Source organism: Bison bison, unplaced genomic scaffold, assembly GCF_000754665.1.
Source record: "Bison bison bison isolate TAMUID 2011002044 unplaced genomic scaffold, Bison_UMD1.0 scf7180017864155, whole genome shotgun sequence".
NCBI classification, from domain to species: domain Eukaryota; kingdom Metazoa; phylum Chordata; class Mammalia; order Artiodactyla; family Bovidae; genus Bison; species Bison bison.
In genome coordinates, this window is record NW_011494727.1 from 1146517 (window position 1) to 1172050 (window position 25534).

The following is a 25534-nucleotide window of genomic DNA, read 5'->3' on the forward strand; positions in this document are numbered from 1 at the left end:
CCCCCCCCCCCTCGGGCGAGGGGGGGGGAGCCCCGAGTGTGTGAGTGTGTCTGTACATGTGAACTGTGAGGGGGGCGGGGAGGGCGGACTGAGAGGCAGGAGAGACCTTCTCCACCCCCTCCCCTCACCCCTTCTTCTTGGAGTCTCTGCTCCACAAAGGATCTGGAATCTGCTTCTTATTCTCCAGCTGGCACACCATCGCCTCACCTCCTTGTTACCCATGCCAAACCTGGCCAAGTTGATTCTCATCTCTGGTCTCTGCTCAAGCTATTGGCCAGCCTTCTGGTGAACTCCTATTCAACCTCCAAAGCCCTGCACAGGTGGTCCACTTTGGTAAGCCCCCGGAGCTCTGAAGGCCTGCTGGAGTTCAAGGTAGATTCTGGATGTCAGGTGGATCCACTTCCCAGCTACACTGTGAGCCCCCAGGGGGCTAGAGTTGTGTGTTACTCTGACCCGGGTGGTGGCAGGCCTTAATGACTGATGGGAAGATCTGAATGGCTGCAAGTTTCTCTCAGTGTGGAGGGAAAGCAGGGCTAGAGTGGCAGGGAGGAAAGTGGGAAGGGTTGGGGGAGGGGGAGTTGACCACAAAAGCCCTATCTCCCTACCCCCTCACCCTGCCTGAGTGCCCTTGAAAGGGTGCCCGGTCACATGGAGGGCACATGGGCATGGTTTCATGCAATGGGTGTTTCTGGGGGGTGGTTGGATGTGAATGAAGTAAGGAGGGGTCTTGGGGAAAGAGCTCAGTCTAAAAGCTGAGCTCTGCTAGGGGGCACTCCAGGCTGAGCCGACTCCAGCACCCCAAATTCTTCCTCTTGAGCCTAGGATGGTTTTCCCTGCAGTGTGAGTGGCAGCTGGGTGTAGGGGGTCAGGACTGAGTCTGGAGGTTTCTTGGGTCTTATGCTTCCCTGGTGGCTCAGTGGTAAAGAATCCACCTGCAATGCAGGAGACCCAGGTTCGATCCCTGGGTCAGGAAGGTCAACTGGAGAAGGGAATGACAACTCACTCCAGTATTCATGCCTGGAGAATCCCATGGACAGAGGCTATAGTCCATGGGGTCGCAAAGAACCGGATATAACCAAGCGACTCACACCCCCTCAAACTGGCCCTGTTGGAGAATTCACACCCATTCTACAAAGAACACCACGCATATTTATTCACGGAGGCCACCATCTGCATGGCACAGAGAGGTCTAGGGGATTCAGGGGGTATGGAAGACACTGGCTTACAGGCAGGCAGGGGGTGGAAGAGCTCAGCAGACACTGGCTGGCAGCTATGATGTCTCTGAGGAGGACTCGGGTCCACTCCAGCCCCCAGCCCCACTCCTGCCTGTTTTTCTCAGGATGTGACCACCAAGACCCCCAGTGGCAGGCCTCCTGCAGCTGGAACCTGGCTTGGATGCCCACTTTGTCTACAGCTCCTCCTCCATTCTCAGGCAGGCCCCCTGGGATGAAGGCGGAGGGGGAGATGGAGGCACCCTGGACCAGGCCAGCAGGAGGGGCGCCACTCGCCTTGCTCTTGTGTTTCCAGCTTGGTCAGCACTGGCTCCTTGGGGAGCACCAGAACAATCTGTGGAGCCTGCAGGGAGAGAGGCAAGAGCAGCGGGCCACTGTCAAGTCCTGCCCAAAGCCCCTCAGGCACCTTTTCCTTTTCTGGACGAGATGGGCAGCATCAGAAGCAGCTGGTCACAGTCTCGCTTTTCCCTTTCCTTAATCCCTAGCAACCCCTCCTGCCACATCACTCAGCCTTTTGTCCCAGAAACAGTTCTTTGCAAACTCTGGTCTCCAAGGAGGTCAAATAGCTATGGTAAGAGCAATGATAGTGACCTGGAAAGACCCCAGTTCCTCCACGTGTGCTGTGTTGGCTTTGAAGCGCCTGAACCTCTCTGAGCCTTAATTTCCTCATCTATTAAAAAAGCCTCCCAGGTGGCACAGTAGTAAAGAATCCACCTACCAATGCAGGAGATTCAAGAGACACAGATTCTCTCCCTGGGTTGGAAAGATCCCCTGGAGGAGGAAATGGCAACCCACTCCAGTATTCTTGCCTGGAGAATCTCATGGACAGAGGAGTCTTGTGGACTACAGTTCAGGGGATTGCAGGGTCAGACACGACTGAGCATGAACGCACACACGCATTAAAAAGAGGGAAGTTGGGATTCCACTGGAAGCCCAGTGGTTAAGACTTCACCTCCAAATACAGGGGGTGCAAGTTCAATTCCTGGTGGGGGAGCTAAGATCCCACATGCCTTGTGGCCAAAATAAAACAAAACAAAACATAAAACCGAAGCAATATTTATTGTAATAAATTCAATAAAGACTTTTAGAAAACTGGTCCACATCAAAGAAAAAAAAATCTTTAGAAAAGAAAAGTGGGAAATCATTGCACTTGTAGAGATCACTAAGGTGTCAGGTGCAAACGGTATGAAAAAGGGCTTGGTGCATCTCACAGAGGGAGCAAGGAAATGTTAGTAGATGAAAAAGAAAAAGGAAGGAGAATGAGAAGGAAGGAAAAAAGGTTCTTGCCTGAGTTGATCAACTGAATAGAGCCAGCCCTGTCATTTCCACTTTTATAAATGAGGAAATTGAAGCTCAGTCTCTGGGGTGAAGAGATCCTCAAAGTCACACAGGCAGTAAGCAGCAAAGCCATGGGTGTGCCCAGGTCACTTTCCGTATATTCTTTCCAGTCCAGAATGCCTTCCACAGATTCCTGTGTCTGTCCAGTAGGCACACGGTCTGACACCAGGTGCCTCTCCCACCAACCCCAGCATGACGCTAGCAGGTGAAGCTCACATCCTTAGTTCTTGATGCTTTCCTTCTTCCCCTTTGCTGGTGGCATCTGATTCCCAGAGCTGGGCCCCCACGGACAAGCCAAACCCATGCTCACCTGCTTCTCTCTTGCCCCGGGAGTTTAAGGTTCTGGGGGCTTGATGCTGGAGTCCTCAGAACGGAGGGCAGTGCTTTTCGGCTCCTTGGGTATCTGCAGAGAGAGGCGGCGGCTCTGAGGGCCCTGCCCAGGTTGGGCAGGTGTCGCTGGTGGAACTGGAACAGCCTGGGCAAGGCCAGGAGCAGCGAACAGTGTGTGGTGGGCGCCACCTTGTGATCACCGTGCAGTTTGCATGCCGTGAAGCAGGGCAATCCTTCACACATGTGTCCTGCTCCTAGTTCAGTTAGCCACTGTCCAGGGTGCTTGGGCACAACAAGACCAAGCAAGACACAGTCCTTGCCCCACTAGAGCAAAGGAAAGGGGTCCAAGTGAAGTGCACAGTGACAGTAAGAGTTGTACATGCACGCAAGAGGCTGATACCCCAGCCTGGGGGGATTCCAACTGTGCCAAATGCACTTCTGAAAGAGGACTAGTAATGGACCAGGTGAGAGGCAGCTTGGCAAGCTCCCCGAACTCCACGATGGCCCACGAGTGAGGTTGGGGTGGGGAGTGGGGATGCAGGGGCAGCCGCAAGTGGGTTGGTAGATGGAGTATGGATGGGAGAGATCAGCCCAGCCTTGGCCTCAAGGCTTAGCTTTGATCCTAAAGATGCCCTCACCTGTGCTCCTGGGGGACATCTGCCTCACTTCTGTCCTCTGGGAAGTCACCTCATCTCCCAGGTAAACTGCCAGAGGCCAGGGGCCATGAGAATGGCCTGATGGTGGCTTACTTCCAATGGCATGGGATTGTGTGGCTTGAAACTGAGCACTGCTGATAATACAGCACAGAGAAGGTGTGAACTTAGAATAATTTATGAAGATCAAAGTCCCATGGACAGAGGAGCCTGGTGGGCTACACGGGGTCACAAAAGAGTCGGACACAGCTGAGCAACTAAAACAACAACAATGTAAAAAAAACAACAAAACAGAACCAAGAGGGAATTCCCCAGGGGGCCAGGGGTTAGAACTTGGCACGTCCACTGCTGTGGGTGCTGGGTTCAATCTCTAATGAGAAAACTAGAAACCCACAGAAAAGGAAGAAGAAGAAGAAAAAAAAAAGAAAAAAAAGAGTGAACTTCTGTGTATGGGAATGGATACTTTTGTTTTTTTAGTTTATTTCATTAACCTTAAATCTGTGTGGTTTCTAATTGTGGTGTCTGAAATAATTTAAGTTCCCACTTCATATATAGGATGAAAATAATTATGCTGCTAAAAAATAAAGTTTATTCATAATGTAATAACACAAAACAGTTCTTATGATAGAGAAAGAAAAAGAGCAGGATATGAAATCAAGTATAATATCATAGCTATTTAAGAAAAGTCCATGTAGATTTAAAAAGGAGAGGCTGGAAGGAAATATACCCAAAATATTAATAGTGCTTGAATGAGGGTGATGGAATTTCTATTTATCTCTATTTCCAGATTTTCTTTAATGAGCTTCTATTCATGTTATAATTTAAAAAATAATTTAAAGAGCAAATTTAAAAGGCTTATTAGTCATGTACATAATATTGGTTTTTAGTGGATATTAGTTAAGATTATCCTGAAAAGTTCTGGTATGATTTTTAAAATACAGAGCCAGCTAATCATTAAAGATGCAAATCAAAACCACAATGAGCCATCACCTCACACCTGTCAGAATGGCTGTCATCAAAAAATCTACAGAGACCTGGGTTCTATCTCTGGGTTGGGAAGATCCCTTAGAGGAGGGCATGGCAACCTACTCCAGTATTGTTGCCTGGAGAATCCCCACGGACAGAGGAGCTTGGTGGGCTATGGTCCGTGGGGTGGCAAAGAGTCAGACCCAACTGAGCAGTTAAGCACACAACGAATGTTGGTGAGGATGTGAGAAAAGCGAACCCATGTGCAGTGTTGGTGGGAATGTAAATCGATGCAGCCACTATGGAAAACAGTATAGAGGTTCCTTAAAAAACGAAAAATAGAACTGCTATATGATCCATCAATTCCACTAGTGGATATACATCCGATGAAAATGGAAATACTAATCTGAAAAGATATATGCATGCCGATGTACACAGGAACATTATTTACAAGAGCCAAGATATGGAAGCAACCTAAGCACCCAACAACAGATAAATGGAAAAGGAAGATGTGGCGTATATATAGATATGCAGTGGACTATTACTCAGCTATAAAAAAGAATGAAATTCTGCCATTTGCAACAAAATAGATGAACATAGAGGGTGCTTAGTGAAATAAACCAAAGACAAAACACTGTATGTTATCACTTATATATGGAATCTAAAAAATATTTATTTTTTAGAATGAATGAATATAACAGAAAAGAGACAGACTCACTGATATGGAGAATAAACTAGAGGTTACCAGCAGGGAGAAGGAAGGAGGGAGGGTCAAAATGGGGCAGGGGATTAAGAGGTACAAGCCAGCAACTATGAATGAAATCAATAAGCTACAAGGATATATTGTACAGCACAGGGAAATATAGCTGTTATTTTATAGTAACTTTAAATATAGTGTAATCTATTAAGATGTTGAATCACTATGCTGTACACCTGGAGTTAATTTAATATTGCAAATGAACCATACTTTAATCATAAAACAAATAGCCAAAAGAAGGAACATGTTGGGCAGACCTTTGTCCCAGGGGCCACAGACACAGGCTAGGTCACTGCCCTTGTCATGAGGGGGAAGGCTGGGAGACAAGAAGGACCCTGTGCTTCATTCCCCATCTCCTAACACAGGTAAATACCTGTCATGATGATTCGTGGGGAGGAAGGCCCCCCTGAAGTCACAGAAAGCCCGGATTATGGCACATTTTTAAAAGGTGAGTTCTGTGACATTCTACTACTTTCAGCTTCTAGAACAATGTTTCTCAAGTTAGATTTTGTACCAACGCTGTTCTAGAGGCTTAGGGGAGTGTCAGTACAAGATCACCTGGGAGCTAGTTTCCATGCAGAGTCCAGGCCCTACTGAATTTGAATTTCTGGGCTAACGTCTGGGAAACTGAGTTTTTACCAGGTCACCAGGTGGTATTTATGGCCACAGAAGCTGAAGACTGCACTGCGATTCTTAACCCAGGCCATATATTAGATTCACCTGGCAAATTTTAAATACAATGCTAATTTCCAGGCCCCACACAAGACCAGTGAACTTCAAGTCTGAGGCCTGGGAAGTTTCTAAAGACCCCCACGTGATTCCAGCATGCATTTAGGGCCCAACCACTGCTCTTAGTTGGTTGGTTCACAGATGAGTTTTTCATCAGAATCATGTGGAGGGCTTGTAGACAGAGGGCTGGGCCCTGCCCCTTGAGCTTTGAAATCAGGAGGTCTGAGTGGCACTTGAAGGTCTGGGTAAGCAGAAAAGAAGTCATTTTTGACCTCTGGCCAATTTATATTTCTCACAAGTTCCTAGATGCTGCTGCTGCTGCTGTTCTAGGGAGCACTATACTTTGGAAAGTACTGCTCTAGAATGAGGGCTTCCAAGGTGGTTCAGTGGTAGAAGAACCCACCTGCCAGTGCAGGAGATGCAGGAGACGTGGGTTTGATCCCTGGGTTGGGAAGATTTCCCTGGAGAAGGAAATGGCTACCCACCCCAGTATTCTTGCCTGGGAAATCCCATGGACAGAGGAGCTTGGCAGGCTACAGCCCGTAGGGTCGCAAGGAGTTGGACATGACTGAGCGTGCTTCATTCTACACATGCTGTAGAATGAAGCCTTTAACCCCCCAGGGGACAGCCTCCTGGATAAAGGAGCAGAGGACACGAGCTCTGTCCCCCAACCCTCAGCTTCCGGCTTCCCAGGCCCCAGCCCAGCTGATGGGGTCCATGGAGAGGAGCCCCGGGACAAGTCGGTAGAACTCACCTCCCAGTAGACTGCATCCTCAAAGCAGTTCTCATCAGGTGCTTGTCCCCAGAATGGTAATCTCAGAATGACCCCTAAAGGAAGTTGGAGGTCCCAGAGGTCAAGAATGACTTCTTCTCTGCCTACCCAGACTTTCCCCTCAACTGGAAAAATCCTCCCGGTCTCAGAGCCATCAGTGCAGAGACAAAGGGTTCCTGGGGGCTCCAGGTGACCTCTGGCACACACTCTTGGGTCCCCCAACCACAGGGCCCCAGCTTCTCTGGCATGGTCACCCCCACTCACCTACGATGACGCCGCCCGCCAGGGCCATGGCCAGTGACACAAAGAGCCCGGCAGCCTGGAACCTGCCCTGCGTGTTTGGGCTCCAGTTTAATTTGGATCTTTCAATGCCAAAGGCATAGGCAAGCCTGGGGTAGAGACAGGAAGCAGGTCAGGATCCCCTGGAGAGGCCAAGTGACTACCCGCTGTCACCCCACACGCATGAGTGGACACAAAGGCTCAATAACCTCTGGGCCTCAGCCTTTCCATCTGCAGAATGGGGGCACTAGAAAGATCAGATGGTCTCTAAGATTCTTATGGAAGGACAGAGGTTGAGGAGAGAGGCCCATGAAATAGTGGTCCGGGGTGGGTGAGAAAGGAGACAGAGTTAGTCTTGGACCCTAGAGAAACAGTAGGAAGGAGGAATGGAGAAGGAAGGAGGGACCGCCTCCATTCTTACCCTTCCTCCCCATACAGATCAATGTTGGCGATGCTTGCCGTCACTGCGCCCGCAATACCTCCTATGATGCCAGGAATGCCGTGCAGGTTGTGAACACCACACGTGTCCTGGATGTGCAACCGGGACTCCAGGAATGGCTGGAAACAGGGCGATGAGTGTTGCTCAGGCAGGGGGCTGTGGCAGGCTGTGGGGAGTCTGGGGATTCTGGAAGCCCCAAATACACAGAGACCCAGCCCCACCCTCTCCCTAGAGACCCCAGTCCCTGGCCCTGGAGCTCTCACCGTCAGGTACACAAAACCCAGGGTGGAGACGATGCCGCAGACGAAGCCGATGATGAGGGAGCCGAAAGGAAGAACCATCAGCTCAGCAACGGTGCCCAGGCCCACTCCTCCGGCGAGCGTCGCATTCTGGATGTGCACCTGGGCAGGGCAGGCAGAGCAGGCAGGAACTCAGTCCTCTCCCAGAGTAGCGTCCTGGAGGAGCTGACCTAGGGCCCAAGTTGATCTGTGCGTGGTGGGCCGCCTGGGAGCCAGAGATGGCTCCCATGCATCTCAGCCAGCCAGGAGACTACAGAGGACTCCAGCCTGAGCCCGGGCTTGGGACAGCCACCCCTGTGCTGTCTGTATACCTGCCACTCTCACCAGCACTCGGGGCATTTTCTATGTGCACACGTGCTTGTGTCCATGGGTTCCTTCAGCCCACCTGCATGTCCTCTTTGGATTTGGGTGCCCAGACACAAAGGTGTGCCCAGGTTCGTGTGTCTGATGTCCTCTGTACGCATGTGTGCTGGCGGCAGAATCTGCGAGCCTACAGGAGCACCGGCTGACTCTCTGAGGACCTACCTGTGCCATGGACCGCGGTGCTGGCTTGCAAGGAGCATGTTTCATCTCCACAACAAGCCCAGGAGGCGATTACGGTTACCTTTTTATGTTTTCAGGTGAAGAAAGTAAGGCACGGGAGAGGTTCATGGACTTGTCAAAGACCACACGGCCAGCCAAGGGCAGAAAGGTGTCTTGATCCAGGTCCGTGTGGAGCCAGAGCCCCTGACCTTCATCCTCTTCCATGTCCCTCCCTGCATATGCCCACATGAGTGTGTCTGATTCTCTCCCCCCGGTGCCTGTTCCCCATCTCTCTGTACAGTGACTGTCCAGTGCATCCCGGGGCTCAAGGCTGTGTCCCGGAGTAACACACACTCCTGGCAGCATCTTGGCACATAGGTGCCTGGGTCTAGAAGCTAGTGTCAGAGTATTAGATGGTGGGATTTTGCGGATGGTCCAGTGGTTAAGAATCCACCTTCCAATGCAGGGGACGCAGGTTTGATCCTTGGTTGGGGAACTAAGATCCCACATGCCTCCGAGTAACTAAGCCTGAGCACTGCAATGAAGACCCAGTGCAATAAAAAATAAATAAAAAAGAATATCAGAGAGAGAGGTGGTCCTCTTTCTATAGAAAAATCTACCAACACCCATTACTCCCCCAGGAATGACAGGAACATGTGTCCCAGTGGCGTGATATGAAGGACACTGGGCAACACCACAGCCCCACAGACGTCCCAAGTGTTTTGAAGGGGTTCTCTTTTGAGCACGTGGAGGGGGCAGGTAGGGGCAGAGCTAGGAAGGCTGAGGGCCAGAAGCTGGTTTTTTGGGGGGTTGCTCAGTCCAGAACTAATGTCAGCATTGTGGGGAGAGGAGGATGAGAAGGAGCCAGTTCGTCCAGGGCAGCCAGCATGATAGAACCTCCACGAATCTGATTCTGGGCTCTGCCTAAAGCCAACTGTGTCATCTGGACAAATCATTTCTCTCGGGGCCTCAGTTTCTTCATCTGCAAGATGGGTGTGATAATCCTTATGCTGCCTGCTTCACTGAGTTGTTGGCAGGGCGTGGTGATCAGTGCCCACTGGGCACAGGCAGTTGTGGCCACAGCTTCCCCCAAGGTTCCCCCGCCCCCACCCCACTCACCATGTCCAGCTTGCCCTTTCTATGTAGGGCGCTGGACAGCGCCACTGAGGTGAGCACGCAGGCTGCTAAGGAGCAGTAGGTGTTGATGACCGCTCGGTGCTGAGCATCTCCGTGATTGGATATAGCCGAGTTGAAGCTGGGCCAGTACATCCACAGGAAGAGGGTGCCTGGCCAGACCAGACAGGGTCAGTGGAACCAGAAGAAGGGGCGTTAGATGGGCCTGACGGAGCTTGGACAGACATCCTGTCCTTTAGCTCCAGAGATATCAAGTGACTCACACAGCCCAGCCATTTCCCTCCCCTGGAACTTTATTCGTGCTGGGGGCTCATCTTGAAAGGCCCTCCCTGCCTTACTCACTACCTAATGCCGTCTTAATCTTTCACTCTGCCCCAGGAAGTCTACCTTGACCCCACAACTTGGTGAAATGCCTCCCACCCTGCTGCCCAGGCACCTTGAGGGAGAATCTTTTTCTCCACTGTAGGGAGATAATCAAGTTGCATGGCCATCTGTTCTACTACCCTGTCAGGAGCTCCGTGAAGGCAGGGCTGGGTTTTAAAGGACCAGAGAAGGTAGCTGATATGTGTTCTCTGGAATGAATGGACACAGGAAATAGGCACGTACACCTTGCTGAGATCAGGGCTGGACGCACTTCCTGGTTATCACTGTGTCTGCCCTGGGGCATTCGAGGGAACACACAGGATGAGTGACCGACTTCTCCCAGCCCCGTGGGGAAAAGGGACAAGTAACTGGGATCCTTGAAATATCTATAGGCAACCTCTCCCTGCCCGTTCTCCGAAGGGAACTGGCAGCCACCCACCAGACCATGTGGGGATGAGGTATGATCACCGCAGCCTGAAATGCTCATGGTGACCCTCACCCACCACGGTAGCACGGCAGCCCTCGGTCATCATGGGGGCCCCCTCAATCGCTATGGAAGCTCTCACCGATCATGGCAAAGAGGTCCGAGTGGTACGTAGAACTCTGCCTCTCCTTGCTGTGGTGTAGGTTAGGGCGGTAGAGGATCCAGGCCACTGTGAGCCCAAAGTAGGCGCCGAATGCATGGATGGTCATGGAGCCCCCTGAATCCTTCACCTGGTGGATGTGTACAAGGGTACTGTCAGGGTCTGACCCTCCTCTCCCTCCCTCCTCTGACACTCTCCCACCCCTACCTCCCCACACACAGACAGAGGTGCAGCTGTCTCCAAGGAGGTACAGGCTACAGAAGGAAGCCCAGGGCCCTGGCAGACCCATCAACTGGGAAGGGGAGGAAGTGGGGATCCCCTCCTCAACTATACTTCAGTGAAAATTAAAGTGGGGAACTTCCCTGGTGGTTAAGAATCCGCCTGCCAGTACAGGAGACATGGGTTCAATCCCCGGTCCGGGAAGATCCCATATGCCACGGGGAAACTAAGCCCATGCACCACAGCTACTGAGCCTGTGCTGCACAAGAGAAGCCGCCACAATGAGGGGCTCATACATTGCAACGAAGAGACGCCCCACTCGCTGCAACTAAAGAAAAGCCTATACAGCAGTGACAGCCCAGTACAGGCAAAATAAATTAAAAAAAAAAAAATCACAGACCTGCTTCTTCCCTTTAGATGGGAAACCCAACCAGAGAGGTAAGCGTGTCATCCAATGTCACAGGGCTAGTTGTTGAATTGTTGACATAACCTCTTTCCTGACTCCCAGCCTGGTGGGTGCCTCTATTAGCTGTGTGACCTTGGGGGAGCCCCTTACCCTCTCTGAGTCTCAGTTTTCTCATCTGTAACATGGGAGTAATAACTGTGCCTAGCTCAGAGAGAAGGATTGAATGAGATAACCCACGTGAAGCATTCAGAGCAGGGCCCAGGCAAGGGCAAGTGCTCCTTGATTGTCAGCGGTGATTACTGTGTTTCAACTTGGCTGCAGGAGAGGCCCAAACACTGTCATGCATTTGAGGGAATTTCTGCAGCAGATCAGAGAAGGGTTTTGAAGGTCAAAGAAGCCTTCTCTGCCTCTAAACTCACACCCAAGGTACTACTTCTCAGTCAATTTCAGATCTCATCTATTGACTCCCCTGTGTACCTCCTCATTTAGCCTAGCTTCTTTCTCTCTACCCACCCCAACCAGTCTCCAAGGCCGGTTTATTCACCTTTTTTATAACTCGCTTATGATCCACTTTCTTCTCTTTGTCCTAGGCCAGACTCGGTCCCATTACTTCTCACCAGGGTGACTAACACAGCCTCTTGACTCTCTGCCTCCAACTGTTCTCTTCACCACAGCCAAAGTGACACTTCCATAGCATGTATTTGACCATGCCCCTCTCCTGCCTGGAACTTTCCATAGCTCCCTATTGCCCTCATGATAAAGTTGAGACTCTTCAACACAGTCTATGAAAGTCTTGATGATCCATGCTCCTTCCTCCCCCCCCCAGCACCCCACCCCCATTCCCTCTGCCTCAAATACCTTTGCTCATTCCTTTGCCTGATTATCTCCTTGACTTCTGGCTTTAACAATTCTTCCTCCAGGAAGCCTCCCTGGCCTGCCATATGCTGGCTCAGGTCCTCCTCCCCACCCTCCAGGGCACCTAGCCCTGGAACTCCATCCTTGTCTCACTGTCTGGTCATTGTCTGTTTGCTTCCTGGCCCCCTCACCAGATTGTGAGTTCCTTGGGATTGAAACAAAGTCCTGCTCACTCCTGTATCCCACTGCCTGGAGCACTGCCTGACATGTAAATCCAAAATTTATTTCCTTGACAAATACTTCTCGATAATTTATTAGGCATTGGGCCAAGTGCCAGGAATAGAAATAGTCTCCAGACAGATAAGGTTTCACTCTTATTTTCCCTTAAGGATAAATGCTCTGAAGAAAATAAGTCAAGGATAGTGACTAGAAGGAGGTAAGGGAGAGGGCAGCACTGGTAGGAGAACCTGGGCGGGCCTCTCTGAAGAGGTGAGACTGCAGCTGAGACCTCAGTAATGAAAACGACCAGGGAGATGAGCACTCCAGGCAAAGGGAGCAGTAAGTGCAAAGGCCCTGAGGCGGAACCAAGCTTGGGTATTTGAAAAGCAGACCGCAGGATATGGTCAAATCACAGAAAGATGGGGAGAGAGTAGATGATAAGCTTAGAGGAAAGGCTGAGGCCAGAACATGTAGGGCCTTAAAACAAGTTTAGATTTGATTTGAAGTGAAATTAAAAAAAAAAAACCAGGGTTTTAATCAGAGGAATGGTCTTATATGCATTATTAACAGGTCCCCACAGCTGCTGGTGGAGATTAGCTAGCTTGAGGTGGTGGATCAGGCAAGGATGAAGACAGGGAGGGACTTCCCTGGTGGTCCAGTGGTTAAGACTCTGTGCTTCCACTGCAGGGGGCACAGGTTCGATCCCTGGTAAGGGGACTAAGGTCCCACATGCCACCTGGCATGGCCGAAAAAAAAAAGGATGATGACAGGGAGATGAGTCAGGAAGAAGGAATATGATAGTGTGGTAGAGGAAAACAATGACAAAATGAGTGACTGAATATAGGGTCGTCTGAAAGCAAAACCCCTGGGGGTGGGACTTCCCCGACAGTCCCAAGATTAACATTAACACTGTGCTTCCACTGCAAGGGCGTGGGTTCAATCCCTCGTTGGGGAACTAAGATCCTGCATTTGGCACAGCACAGAAAAAAATTAGAATGGAAATCATGTGCTCAAAATAGTGAAACAAAAAAGACTGAATCCCAGATGATACTGAGGAACCACTGTGCAAGTATGATCACCCTGCTTCTGAGAAATTCTATGTTAAAAAAATAAACAACTCATGGGGGTTTCTAGCCAGACTCCAAACATAGAGAAGTTGGAGAATGAGAAAGGGATGGGGTTCCTGAATAATCCCTACTCCTGCAAATATGCCAAAGAGGTGTCTAAACAAGAGTCAGAGGCCTAGGATGCTCTTTACCTTGGCCAGTGAATTAGTCAACCTCAGGGGGCATCATTCCTGCCATAGAGGTCCATGTGAATGGCACCTCCAGAGTTGTGCAGTGTGCAACCCATGCAACTGTACATGTCTGCTTTGGCCACTCCCCTGGGAACCTTCCTTACAGATGTGCCCCCTCAGTATACTGGGTCATTTTCTTGGCAGAGCAATCTGGGAATGTGTGTGTGCAAGATGATGTGCAGGAACATCCCATTCTTTCCCTCTGCTGGGCCAAAAGAGAAAGGAGGAAGAAAACCAACATGTGAGGAACCTCTACTCTGTCTAGTTGCTGGATTGATGTACTGGGTGGATGCTCAATATATGTCATTTCTCCTGCTTTACAGCTGGGGAAACTGAGAGTCAGAAGATTAAGTGACTGGTCAAACTTGAATTGAATCCAGCTGGCTTGTCTCCCCAGTCCTTTCTTTCTCTGTCACCTTCCTGTCCCCCCAAGTGTCCCTTCCACCACCATCCCTGTTCTGAGCTCTGCTCACCTCTAACAGGTTGAGGAGAATGTACTCATTGATTGAGAAGAGGGTCACTTGGAAGAGAGTCATGATGAGGAGCTGGACAGGGCTGACTTTGCCCAGAACTGCCCCAAAGGCCACACAGACAGAGCCCACGCAGAAGTCCGCATTGATGAGGCTGTGGGGAGACAGGTCAGGGGAGGGGCTGAGGCCACAGCAAGAAGTGGAACTCAAGCTCTGGGGTTAAATCTGAACTTTGGTCACCTGTGGGTTTGGGCTTGTGGTCTAACTTTGCTGAGCCTCAGTTTCACCATCTGTGGTAATGGGCACGTAGCATCTTAGAGCTACTCTAAGAATGCAAAGAAATAGCCTGTGAAGTATCCAGCACAGCAGTGGCACCTACTAGATGCCACCACACCCTTCCTTTGAGGGCCCATCTCAGGCCCCACCCTCTTCCTTGCAGGCAGCTTGTACTCAAGGCACCCAAGTGATCTGGCTGCTGTTGTTGAATATCGTCCGGTCCGTATTTGGGACCCTGTCCTGCCCTTCATTTTCTACCTGCCCTTCCAAAACCTCTTCTCACCCACCACCTCTTCAGGAAGCCTTCCCCAATACCTCTAACCAGATGTGGTCTCTGCCTCCAAATACTTATCTCTACACACACTTCTCCTGCTGGCTACCAGGGCCTTGCTTGGGTTTGAGTCATCATGACCTCCTCTTCACCTTACCTGGGAGAGAGGATTTATGTCCAGGGAAGAAGGAAGGCCCTTCCTTCAGGCAGTAGAGAGCTGGGGGCTGGGTGGAGAGAGGGGACAGGAAGGCCAGCAGAGAGAATGCAGGCCAAGGAGCTTGCAGGCCCTCCTTAAGTCTGGACCCTGAAACCCCAGCCAGCCAGCAGAGGCATGCCATGTGGTCAGAGGGGATCCAGATTCCATCCATGTGCCTGCTGTGCCTAACCCAGGTCTCCTTGGGCCCTGCCAGCAGCAAAGCTGTCCTGGAGTCCAAGGCAGACTCTCAGTGTGGCCTCCAAGTCATGAGCGTTGTCAACCAGGGTCCTCATAAAGACAGCAGGGGCTACTACTTCCTTAAGGCAGTCACAGCCACAGGAACCCCCTCCCCCATACTCAAGTGTGTGTGTGTGTGTGTGTGTGTGTGTGTGTGTGAATCAGGAAGTGAGAAGTAAGAAGCCAGCTGATGGTAGGGACAGTGTGTGGAGTTGGGGCAGGGCTCTGTCCCCTCAAGGTTCCTCCCCAGACAAAGGATGTCCACTGGAATGTCTCTTCACTATAAGCCTTGTTCATTGCCGCATCCCCGGGGCCTGGCTGAATGCATGATGACAGGTGCTAAGTGCCAGGCCCTTCAATGCTTGTTCAGTGCAGCACAGGCCCTCCTGTATCATACCTGGACCCGTGGAACAGGTACCATTATTAGCCATTATTCTCCATGGGAAATGGAGACTTAGAGAGGCCAAGTTATTTGCCCAAATTTCCATAACTCGGCCAGAAGACCACCTGGCAGAGATCACCCCCTAGGAAGGAGTGAGAGGGAGCACACAGAAGCCCATACCTGGGCCATCAGCCCTTGGGAGATGGATATCTGGATGTCACATCTCAGGCAAGGCCTGAGAATGGAAGCTGAGGAGCACACAGGTCCTCCTTGAGTCTGGGGAACAACCCTGGAGGGACAGGTGGGATCTGGGACTCTTCAGCAGGGGCAGGACAGAAGCTAGGAGAAGGATCCTCAGGTGAGGTCTAGGGGGCTACATGTTCATCTCAGCCCTGGGCACCAGAAATCGGCTCCAGCTAAGTTGCTGAAAATCATTTCTCCCAAAACCAAGTTGCCAAAACTCAAGTTGTCAAGTGACTAACTTGTTAAATAACTGGTTTAAAAAATTTAACCCACAAAAGTTTACAATAATTTCCTTTGAACATTTAAAAAAGCTCTATAGTTCTGTTTTGCATTTAGCCGTAGCTATTTTGCTGTGGTGGCCAATTAAGTATATCACAGGCACTTTTATACTTTGGGTCTATGGCTTTGGGAATGAGAATTTCCTGTGTATCTTATACAGTAGAATGATATGCATGTATGTCATGGATTTTATATACAAAAAGACCAATTTCTTGGTTCCAAAACATTTTCTACCTAGTCGACTATTTTTCCTGTTTCTCTTAATTCATGGATTCATTAATTGGCTCGAATGAATTAACATTTTGCAAATATTTGACATATGTTTAAAATTTCAGGCCCCTGGCCTATGATATCTGATTGGTGTCCTGTATGTGACTTGCACTTTAAATGTAGTTTTGGGGAGGGAGGTTCAAGAGGGAAGGGGCATAAGTATACTTATGGCTGACTCATGCGATGCGCAGTGGACGCCAACACAATATTGTAAAGCAGTTATTCTCCAATTAAAAATAGATGTTTAAAAAAACGTGGTTTCGTACCAATTTGCCTCTAAACCCTTTCTGTGGATTTGGTTTTCCAAGCAGGCTAATGAATGCTTGTTTTTACACACCAATGACAACTTTCTCAAAATGTACTTTTCTTTAGCCAAACGTCATATGTCTACAGAAATTGAAGACAATCTAACTGGACTTAAAGAAAGAGCCTTCAATAAACCAAACCTTGACTAAAAAGGGAAGGGAGGGGGGAAATCTCCCAAAGGCTGTTGATTTTGTACCATGCAATGGAAACTGTTGACAGTTTCTTAAGTTTCCCTGGCTGGAGAGTTTGATAAATGAGTCATTCAGTGAGATGACTGCTTGGCAGGCTGGGTTTTGGCAAGTTGGCAAATTTACTGTATAACCTGATGGTGGTGTTGAGGGAAGAAACATACTAAGGCTCCTAGGAGGTCTCTTCAGACAGAGGGAGGGGCTGAGTTCCCTGATAGAAGGGAGTGTAGTACTTGTCAGACCAAAAGATTATCACAGACAAAAGTGATGAGGATGGAGGTGAGAAGAGACAGGGATCAGGGGCCCCCTCGGAGGCTGATGCAGGGAGGGGCTTCAGCCCTAGGACTCCACACATGCCTCACAGCTCTTTGCTCTGTTCCGTGGGTGGGGACACAGGCAACTGGATTCCCCATTCAATATTCCCTCTACAATGAACCTAAGTAGGCTGCTTCAGGCAGTCCCACGCTCCTTCCGCTCGCCTGCCACCCACTCCCTCCCCTCCATGGGTCCTATGGCCCGATTTCTCTCAGGGCAAATTTTGATCTTTGCCCTGAGGTGTCAGAGCGGTGTCAGGACTTGGACTCTGGGGAAAAGCCTTGCATCCCTACAGCCTGTGTCTTAGGAGGAAGGAGACCCTCCAACAGCACTTAGTTACCATGAGAACTCCCACCCTGGAGACTCACTGATTAGGAAGTGTGTGTGTGTGTGTGTGTGTGTGTGTGTGTGTGTTGGGCGTGGGGGGTGTAAGTTGCCGGGCCCCTGGGGACCCTGGCTGGATGACGAAGACCCAGTTCACAGCCCAAAGCCTCTGGGCCACGCCCCCGGACCCGCCTCCCGCGCAGGCCCCGCCCACTGCTCTACGCCCCCGGCCCGAGCCGCGCTCACTTCTCTAGGTCCACCAGAATGTAGCGTCCGTCAAAAGATTGAAGCCAGCCCTGCATGAGCAGCGCCCACTGGATGCCGAAGGCCGCCAGCAGAAAGTTGAAGCCCACAGAGCTGTAGCCGTAGCGCTGCAGGAAGGTCATGAGGAACCCGAAGCCCACGAAGATCATCACGTGTACGTCCTGGAAGCCTGTGGGGAGAACACAGTCCAGAGTCCCGGTGGCCTAGCGAAGCCCCTCGCTGCAGCTCTGCGTCTGGGCCAGCGCGGTCCTCAGCTGAGACTGTGTCTGCTCCGCCACTGGCCGGGCCTGGGCCACCCTCCAACCCCCCATCCCGCCACCCCTACATCTGGATCCTGAGGCTCCTGCAGTAATTATGACTCTGCTGCGAGTAGAAGAGCCACTACTACCCCATCACATCATAAGATACAAACTGCTATGTATACAACAGATAAACAACAAGGTCCTACTGCATAGCATATTCAGTTATATATGTATAACTGAATCACTGCTATACAGCACAAACTAACATAACATTGTATACCAACTGTACTTCAGTTAGAAGAAAAAAAGCCTCTGGGGTGGACTTGGCTGGGGGGATGGAGGTAAGCCCCCCCCCCCCACTTTAGACCACTTAGACCACTGGGTTTTAAGGCCAAGGAATGCCTGGGCATCCCTTTTGAGAGATGACAGCCCCCTTTCACTGCCCTCGCCAAGGGCCTTACCTGCGCAATTCCATTCTTCTGCTGTGGAGAAGTTAGTCTCATTTGACCTAGGAGTCCCTTGACTGGCCAAAATAATTAGGTACCATAACAAATGAAAATCATAAAAAACAGGAACAGTTTTGCTTTTTTTTTAAAGAGAGAGAGAGAGCAGAGAGGGTTCTTGCTTACAACAGGATGCTGACAGCCCAACAGTTAAATGTGGAATGAGCACTGAAGCTGGAAAATCATAATTTTCACAATGAAGATTTCATCACTGGATGTTAAAATCCAGGGACAAATTTTGACGAAGAGCAAGGTATTTGCGTTGTCTTAAAGGAGTCTTATGAGTTGTAAAGGAGGGTGAAAAAACATCCGGTAACCATACAGTGGAGAAATTGGGCAACATCTTGATGGTGTGATCAAAATGAACATCACCAGTGGGGGACACGCGGACATTGTGCACCTTCAGGAAGATATTCTGAAAAGGACACAACACCTATGTGGTGCTCTGGCTGAGAAGGCACAATCCCAATCTAATCACGAGGAAACACCAAACAAAGAAACATGCTATTAGAAAGGGGTTGAAGCTGGACTCTTGAAAAATATCAGTGTCTTAAAAGATAAAGAAAGGCTGCCCTTGTGAACATCTATTATAGGACAGACACGTGCTAGGTGCCTTACCTACACAGGAATGTTCTAGGTTTAAGAGGCTAAAGAGACAGGTCAAATAAATCCAATACTTGACCCTAGACTGGATCCTGGATTTGGCTGGGGTAGGGAGTGGGTGCGGGTGCAGGGGAATGCCACAAAGGTTCTTATTGGGTCCACTGACAAAATTGTATAGGGACAGTATATGAAAGTAGCATACAGTGTAAATGTGTGAAGTTGATTACTGTGGTGATGGAAGAGAATACCTCTATTCTCAGAAAACAGTGGAGTAATTAAGGCAGCCAGACCGCAATATGTATAACGGACTCTTAGTTCAGGGGAAAAGGAACGGTATGTACGTGTTGCTTTTATGTGGGAAAAGAGAGAGATGCTTAATGGGAGTTAAAAAGAGTATATAGTGTTCTTTGTACTATTTTTGTTTTAGCAACTCTTTGTAAATTCGAAATGATTTCCCCAATTAAACATTTTTGAATAAGAGAGAACTGCAGGGCTCACCAGGCCTGGCCTGGCCCCTCCCGCCAGTCTCCTTCTTCCTTTCCTCGGTCCTCCCTTCCCTCTGGTGCCCCAGCCGGACTGGCCTCCCTGAGCTCAGTCTCACTCTGGATCTTTTCCTGTGGTGGGCCCTCCACGTGGGACGCTATTCCCGCAGAATGGCCAGCAACTTCTGTTCTTCTTGTTTAGTCGCTCAGTCGTGCCCAACTCTTTTCTTCTGTCCATGGGATTCTCCAGGCAAGAATACTGGAGTGGGTTGCCATTTCCTTCTCCAGGGGATCTTCCCAACCCAGGGACTGAACTTGCATCTCCTGCACTGTAGGCGGATTCTTTACTGCTGAGCCACCAGGGAAGCCCCAGGAGTCCAGGCCAAGCCTATTTTGTTCACGCTGGTATTCTCTACTGCCTAGGGCATTCCCCAGGTGGATGCTCCATAAATATCCCTGAAGGGATGAATGGATAATTACTCTTGTAATCTCAGGAGTAGCCAGATATGCCAGCTGAGCAGCAGCCAAGGGCCCCAGGTGGCACTTCACCATCAGGGGAGACTGCAGACCCTCTCCTGTCTGATGTCTCCTACCCACTGGGTAGATAGGCCCACAGTGTGGGCGGACAGAGATGCTCAGGCTGTCCTGCCCCTCCCCCGTTGCCCTCATCTGTCTCCCCTGCAGGCTTCCCTAAGGCTGGGTAAGGGTTGAGGCACAGAAGTTGATGCAAGAGAGCTGTAGGTCTCACCCCAGCACGGTGCTCTGAGCTGCTTTTTGCACAGTTAAACAAACAGCAGCTCGGCTTGGGTTTCCCAGTGTGTGAAACTGTTATGGTGACTCTTGGGAAGAAACTGATGGGTGACAGACTGGAGAGAGAGGGATGAGACATCTTCAGACCACAGTTTCGAAAGCAAATGCCGGGAAGGAGGAAGAGGCTGCTGGGGAGGGAGGGAGGTGCTGGGTCTAGGGCTGGTCGTGGGAGTTTGAGATGACCCCATGACCCCGGGCGTGGGTGGTGGCGGTAAGTGTCAGGCGGGGTAGTGTGGCGCAATGGAGCCTGGCCATTCGGGATGGAGCTGGGGTCTGAGGTCCAGCAGACCTGCACACAGAGCTGGGAGTTGGAACGATGAGTGGGAGACAGGAGCCGAGGACTGGCCGGCCGGAATTAAGCAGATTAGACAGGGACAGTGTTGGCAAGGAGGTGAGGGGAACCCCTGGGAAAAGGCAGCATCACAGACTTCCATATGTGAGCTGTTTGGAGGTGGGGGAAGCAGGCGGGCAGGGGCTCAAGAGACTGGAGGCGGCCTTCCTGGGGGCTGCCTTCAGTTCTCCCTGTGGCCTGGGATGAAAGAGCAGAGAGCGCACGGCTTCTCAGGGCTTCTCCCTGCCAGTCCCCACCTCGCTAGTTCTCCGTCCTTCTCTGTGACTCCCCGGCTGTCCTGACCTCTGTCTCTAACCCTTCTGTGGATATCTGTTTCTTATCCCCCCAGCCTCAGGTGCACAGACTCCAGCTTTGTTCTCTTTCCACACCTTCCTTATTCACTCTCTTACTCCTTTCTCTCTGTCTCCTAAACTGGTCCTTACTGGAATACGAATGTTGTTCAGTCACTAAGTCGTGTCCGATTCTTTGCAACCCTATGGACTGCAGCACACCAGGCTTCCCTGTCCTTCACTGTCTCCAAGAGTTTGCTCACACTCACGTCCATAGAGTCGGTGATGTTATCTAACCATCTCATCCTCTGTCGCCCCCCTTCTCCTCCTGCCCTCAATCATTCCCAGCATCAGGGTCTTTTCCAATGACCTGACTCTAAGCATTAGGAGGCCAAAGTATTGGAACTTCAGCTTCAGCATCAGTCCTTCCAATGAATATTCACAGTTGATTTCCTTTAGGATTGACTGCCACATGAGTTTGATGCTACTGAAAGTGCTTTTAATAATAATGATCCAGAACTTCCCTGATGGTCCAGGGGCTAAGACTCTTTGCTCTCAATGCAGGGGTACTGGATTCCACCCCTGGTCAGGGAACCAGATCCCACATGCCACAGCTAGGACCCGGGGCAGCCAAATAAATGAATAATAAATATATATTTTTTAATGGTCTGAAGGTTCAGATTGTATGACCTTTAGCAAGGACATAACCTCTTTGACCTCAAGTTTCTTTTTCTGTAAAATGAGGAATAGTAACAGAACTCAGAGGTGTGTGGTACACATTTAATGTCATGCAATCAAAGCCCTGGGCCTAAGCCTGATTCCTCAGCAACTGCTTACTGCTGTTGTTCAGTCGTTCAGTCGTGTCCGGCTCTTTGCGACCCCATGGACTGCAGCACACCTGGCTTCCCTGTCCTTCACCATCTCCTGAAGCTTGCTCAAACTCATGTCCATAGAGTTGGTGACGCCACCCAACCATCTCATCCTGTTGTCCCCTTCTCCTCCTCAGCAATTGCTTAATTATATTAATTACTACTTCTCTTTTTCTCTTTCAAGACTGACCAGGTGCTTTGCATTGGGTTGGCGACTTGCTGGGGGTCGGTGGAAGTTAATAAGACAACGCCTCTCTTCCCCTACTTTCCCCAGCCTGTAGTGAGTGACTGAGCAGCCAGGCAGATTCCCTCCACCACGGGAGGTCCCTGAGGGGCAAGCCTGGCTCCTGGAGGCCAGTTCTAAGAGCCGCCACCAGGGGGGCGCCAGTACACAGCTGTTCTGCGACCCCTTCCTGGCTCACTTTTCTCTTTTGGGATGGTCTAAAGAAGGCCAAGTTTTGAAAATTTCTGAAATCTGAGGATCAAGTTTCCCATGCTGGTGGGTAACAGCAGCTCTCTTTCCAACGCTTCTTCAGCCCTGCAGCAGCCTGGGGACTGGCCCTTCCCATGCTCTATAGGCCAGCCCAGCCTAAACTGTTGCCTTTCAAGTCCACTGGCCAGTCTCTCAATTTTCCATGACTCTGTGTCCACTTCTCCCACAACTCGGAGCCAGACACAGAACCATCCCATCACTGCAAAACCTCCTGGAGAGGTGGTTGAGGAGTGGCAATGCCACAGAGATTGGGGGAAGCGGTTTTTGTGCAGTGTGAGGGCTTGGCCTCACCCCTGCCTGTGCCACTGACCAGCTGGGAAAATCTCTAAGCTCCACCTCTGGCAACATAAAATAGAAGCAAATACACTCCTCGTCTGACAGAGTATGGAGAAAGTGTTTGTGAGTGGGAAGGTTTCTCTGGTGGCTCAGTGGTAAAAAATCTGCCTGCCAACGAGAGAGACACGAGTTTGATCCCTGGGTTGGGAAGATCCTCTGGAGAAGGGAATGGCAACCCACTCCAGTAGTCTTGCCTGGAGAATCCCATGGACAGAAGAGCCTGGCAGGCTACAGTCCATGGGGTCGCAATAGAGCTGGACATGACTTAGTGACTGAACAACAAGTGGGGAGAACACAAAGGAAATTAAATGCTATAGTAGTTCAAACTCACGTTCAAAGAGATATTCCTTGGCCACATTACTGAAGTGACGTGAAGTGTAAGTCGCTCAGTCGTGTCTGACTCTTTGCCACCCCATGGACTTGTCCATGGAATTCTCCAGGCCAGAATACTGGAGTGGGTAGCCTTTCCCTTCTCCAGGGGATTTTCCCAACCCAGGGATCAAACCCAGGTCTCCTGCATTGCAGGTGGATTCTTTACCAACTGAGCTATCAGGGGAGACACATCACTAAATGGATGCTAAGCCTGCACTTAAACACCTTCAGCAACAGCATCAGTCCCTTCTGAGGAAGCTTGATACCAACATTTACTGTCCTCTGGCTTCATGTCATGAGACATGCCCTCCTGGCTACCCATTATCTTCAATCTTCCAAGAGTTCCTATGCATTAAATAACATTCCCATTTCATAGATGAGCATACTGAGACTCAGTGTGATTAGGGAGGTGGCTTAATCTATTTTGGGTTTCACTGGTGGCTCAGATGGTAAAGAAGCTGCCTGCAATGCAGGAGACCTGGATTCAATCCCTGGGTTGAGAAGATCCCCTGGAAAAGGAAATGGCAACCCACTCCAGTATTCTCGCCTGGAGAATCCCATGGACAGAGGAGCCTGGCGGGTTATAGTCCATGGGGTCACAAAGAGTCAGACACAACTGAGCTACTAACACTTTCGCTTTACTCCATTTAAAGTGATGGGCCCATATCTGTTTAATTCCAAAGTCAACTGCCAGGTTACACTGCCCTCTGCTTGAGGAATGCACAAATCTGAGGTTCAGGTTCCCAGGAGCACAGGGTGAACCTTGCTGCTGAACCAGACCTTCAGGTGTTTGAAACTGTGGCATCCTCAGCCTTAGGTCATTTCCTTTCTCCCTCTGTTTTCCCGGGAAGCTTCGAGAGCCCAGGATCTGATGGCTTCTCCTCAGGCCAACCTCACCAGACACTGCCCGGAGCATCAGCCCAGGAAGAAGTTCGTGTTCAGCAGCTTGGGCTTTCAGGGCACTGCCAGGACGGGTCCCCAGCTGGTTCTGTGCCTGCTATTTGCCAAGGGGCCCATGCCCCGGGAGCCATCTTCAGGCACCCCTGAGCCCCAGCTTGAGCCAGCTGGAGCTAGACTTCTCTGAAAACTGAGATGCCCAGAGGACTCCTCTAATCCTCTGGGCAGAAATGAAGCCTGCACAGGTGTCGACAGCATGGACCCAAGAACCCAGAAAGAACCAAAAGGGATGGCCCTCACTCCATACCCCTGGGAACTGCCTTGAGGCCTGGGAACCCAAGTTTGGGGCCACACCTATGTTCCAACTCCTAGTCACAGCCACCAGTAGGGAAGGGGAAGAGAGGAAAGGTGAAATGAAAGGGAGGAGAGCAGTCCAGGAGGGTGGGTTCAGGTCCCTGGAGCTCACTAGGTTTCTGGATGAGTGACTTTTGCAAGACATGTCCCCTCTCTGGCCTCAGTTTCCTGGTCTGTAAAATGGGAGTCATAACATTGCCAATAGTCATGTACAGATGTGAGAGTTGGACCATAAAGAAGGCTGAGTGCCAAAGAATTGATGCTTTCAAACTGTGGTGCTGGAGAAGACTCTTGAGAGTCCCTTGGACAGCAAGGAGATCAAACTAATCAATCCTAAATAAAGGAAATCAACCCTGAATATTCACTGGAAGGACTAATGCTGGAGCTGAAGCTCCAATACTTTGGTCCCTTGATGCTAAGAGCCAAGGCATTGGAAAAGACCCTGATGCTGAGAAAGATGAAGGGCAGGAGAAGAAGGGGGTGACAGAGGATGAGATGGTTGGATGGCATCATGAACTCAGTGGACATGAGTGTGAGCAGACTCTGGGAGATAGTGAAGGACAGGGAAGCCTGGCATGCTACAGTTCATGGGGTTGCAAAGAGTCAGACATGACCGAGTGACTGAACAACAACAAACAAGTCATGGAGGGAAGATCAGTTTGCATAGGTGACTGTTGGAGATGAACTTTAGGGTCCCTTCTAAAACTAACAGTCCATGACTTTGTGAGTACCAACAATTAGAAAGAGACTGTCATTGGCTGTTGGCAGATGGTGTGGAAAGCTAGAAAGCACAAGGGCATGAAGAGAGTCCTGGGCTGGGGCCCCAGAGGTTGGGCCAACCCAAGTAACCTTGCACCAGTTCTTCTAACTGCTGAGTCCTAGGGCGTCTGCACTTAGTACTCATCCGGTAATTGCTGCATTATGAAGTGAGGACTCCATGCCCAGCACAGTGCCAGAACTTTATGTGCAATGTCTCATGCCAGCCTCACCCCACTCCTGTAGGGTAGGTCTCATTATTATCCCCATTGGACAGATGAGGAAATCGAGTCTGTGTATTGTTGACATTTGCCTACAGGTCACCCACCTGGTTGAGGGCAGAGCCGTGATACAGGTGAGGTGTGGTGACTCTACGGCCATGCTGTTAATCAGGGCACCACGGATGCCAGGGAATTCAGGGGCATTTCTCTCCCTCTCCAAGCCAAAACATGGTTGTGCTGTGGTCCTCCACGCCAGCAGGGCTGGTAGGCCAATGAGCCACCCCTGCAGCCCTTGAAGTTGGAACTACCCTCTTAAGGTGGAGAGTTTGGGCACAGCTGGATAAGAGAGCCAAGGTCACCCACTGGCTGGGGTCTCCTGAAGACATCAAGAAGGGCTCTCTGAAGAGAGGTTGGAGGTCTCCGAGGAATTTGGGCACGCCTGGCCGTTTCCCGAGCTTAACCTCCAGACACTGGGAAGTCTCCATAGTGGGAAGCCTAAGAGGGGCGGGGCAGGGGGCTGGGGGCTGCATCTCCTCAGGCAGCTCCCGCCCGAGGCCAGGC

The 25534-nt window shown here is 50.5% G+C and overlaps 2 protein-coding genes across 2 annotated transcripts in view; one reads left to right on the forward strand and one right to left on the reverse strand.

The window, feature by feature from the left end:
• Positions 1-1129: 1129 nt before the first annotated feature.
• Positions 1130-17601, reverse strand: RHCG (Rh family, C glycoprotein). Its single transcript, XM_010841027.1, has 10 exons — positions 17397-17601; positions 13867-14017; positions 10380-10527; positions 9436-9602; positions 7759-7896; positions 7478-7614; positions 7042-7166; positions 6760-6833; positions 2881-2973; positions 1130-1575 (listed from the first exon to the last, which is right to left on the reverse strand). The coding sequence occupies exons 1-9, from the start codon at positions 17561-17563 to the stop codon at positions 2905-2907; spliced, it is 1176 nt and encodes a 391-aa protein (XP_010839329.1). The 5' UTR covers positions 17564-17601; the 3' UTR covers positions 1130-1575; positions 2881-2904.
• Positions 17602-17991: 390 nt separating this feature from the next.
• Positions 17992-25534, forward strand: part of TICRR (TOPBP1-interacting checkpoint and replication regulator) — a 100789-nt gene continuing 93246 nt past the window's right edge. Inside the window, exon 1 of the mRNA XM_010841134.1 lies at positions 17992-17997. Within this exon, the coding sequence (XP_010839436.1) occupies positions 17992-17997 (6 nt within the window). The remainder of the gene's footprint in view (positions 17998-25534) is intronic.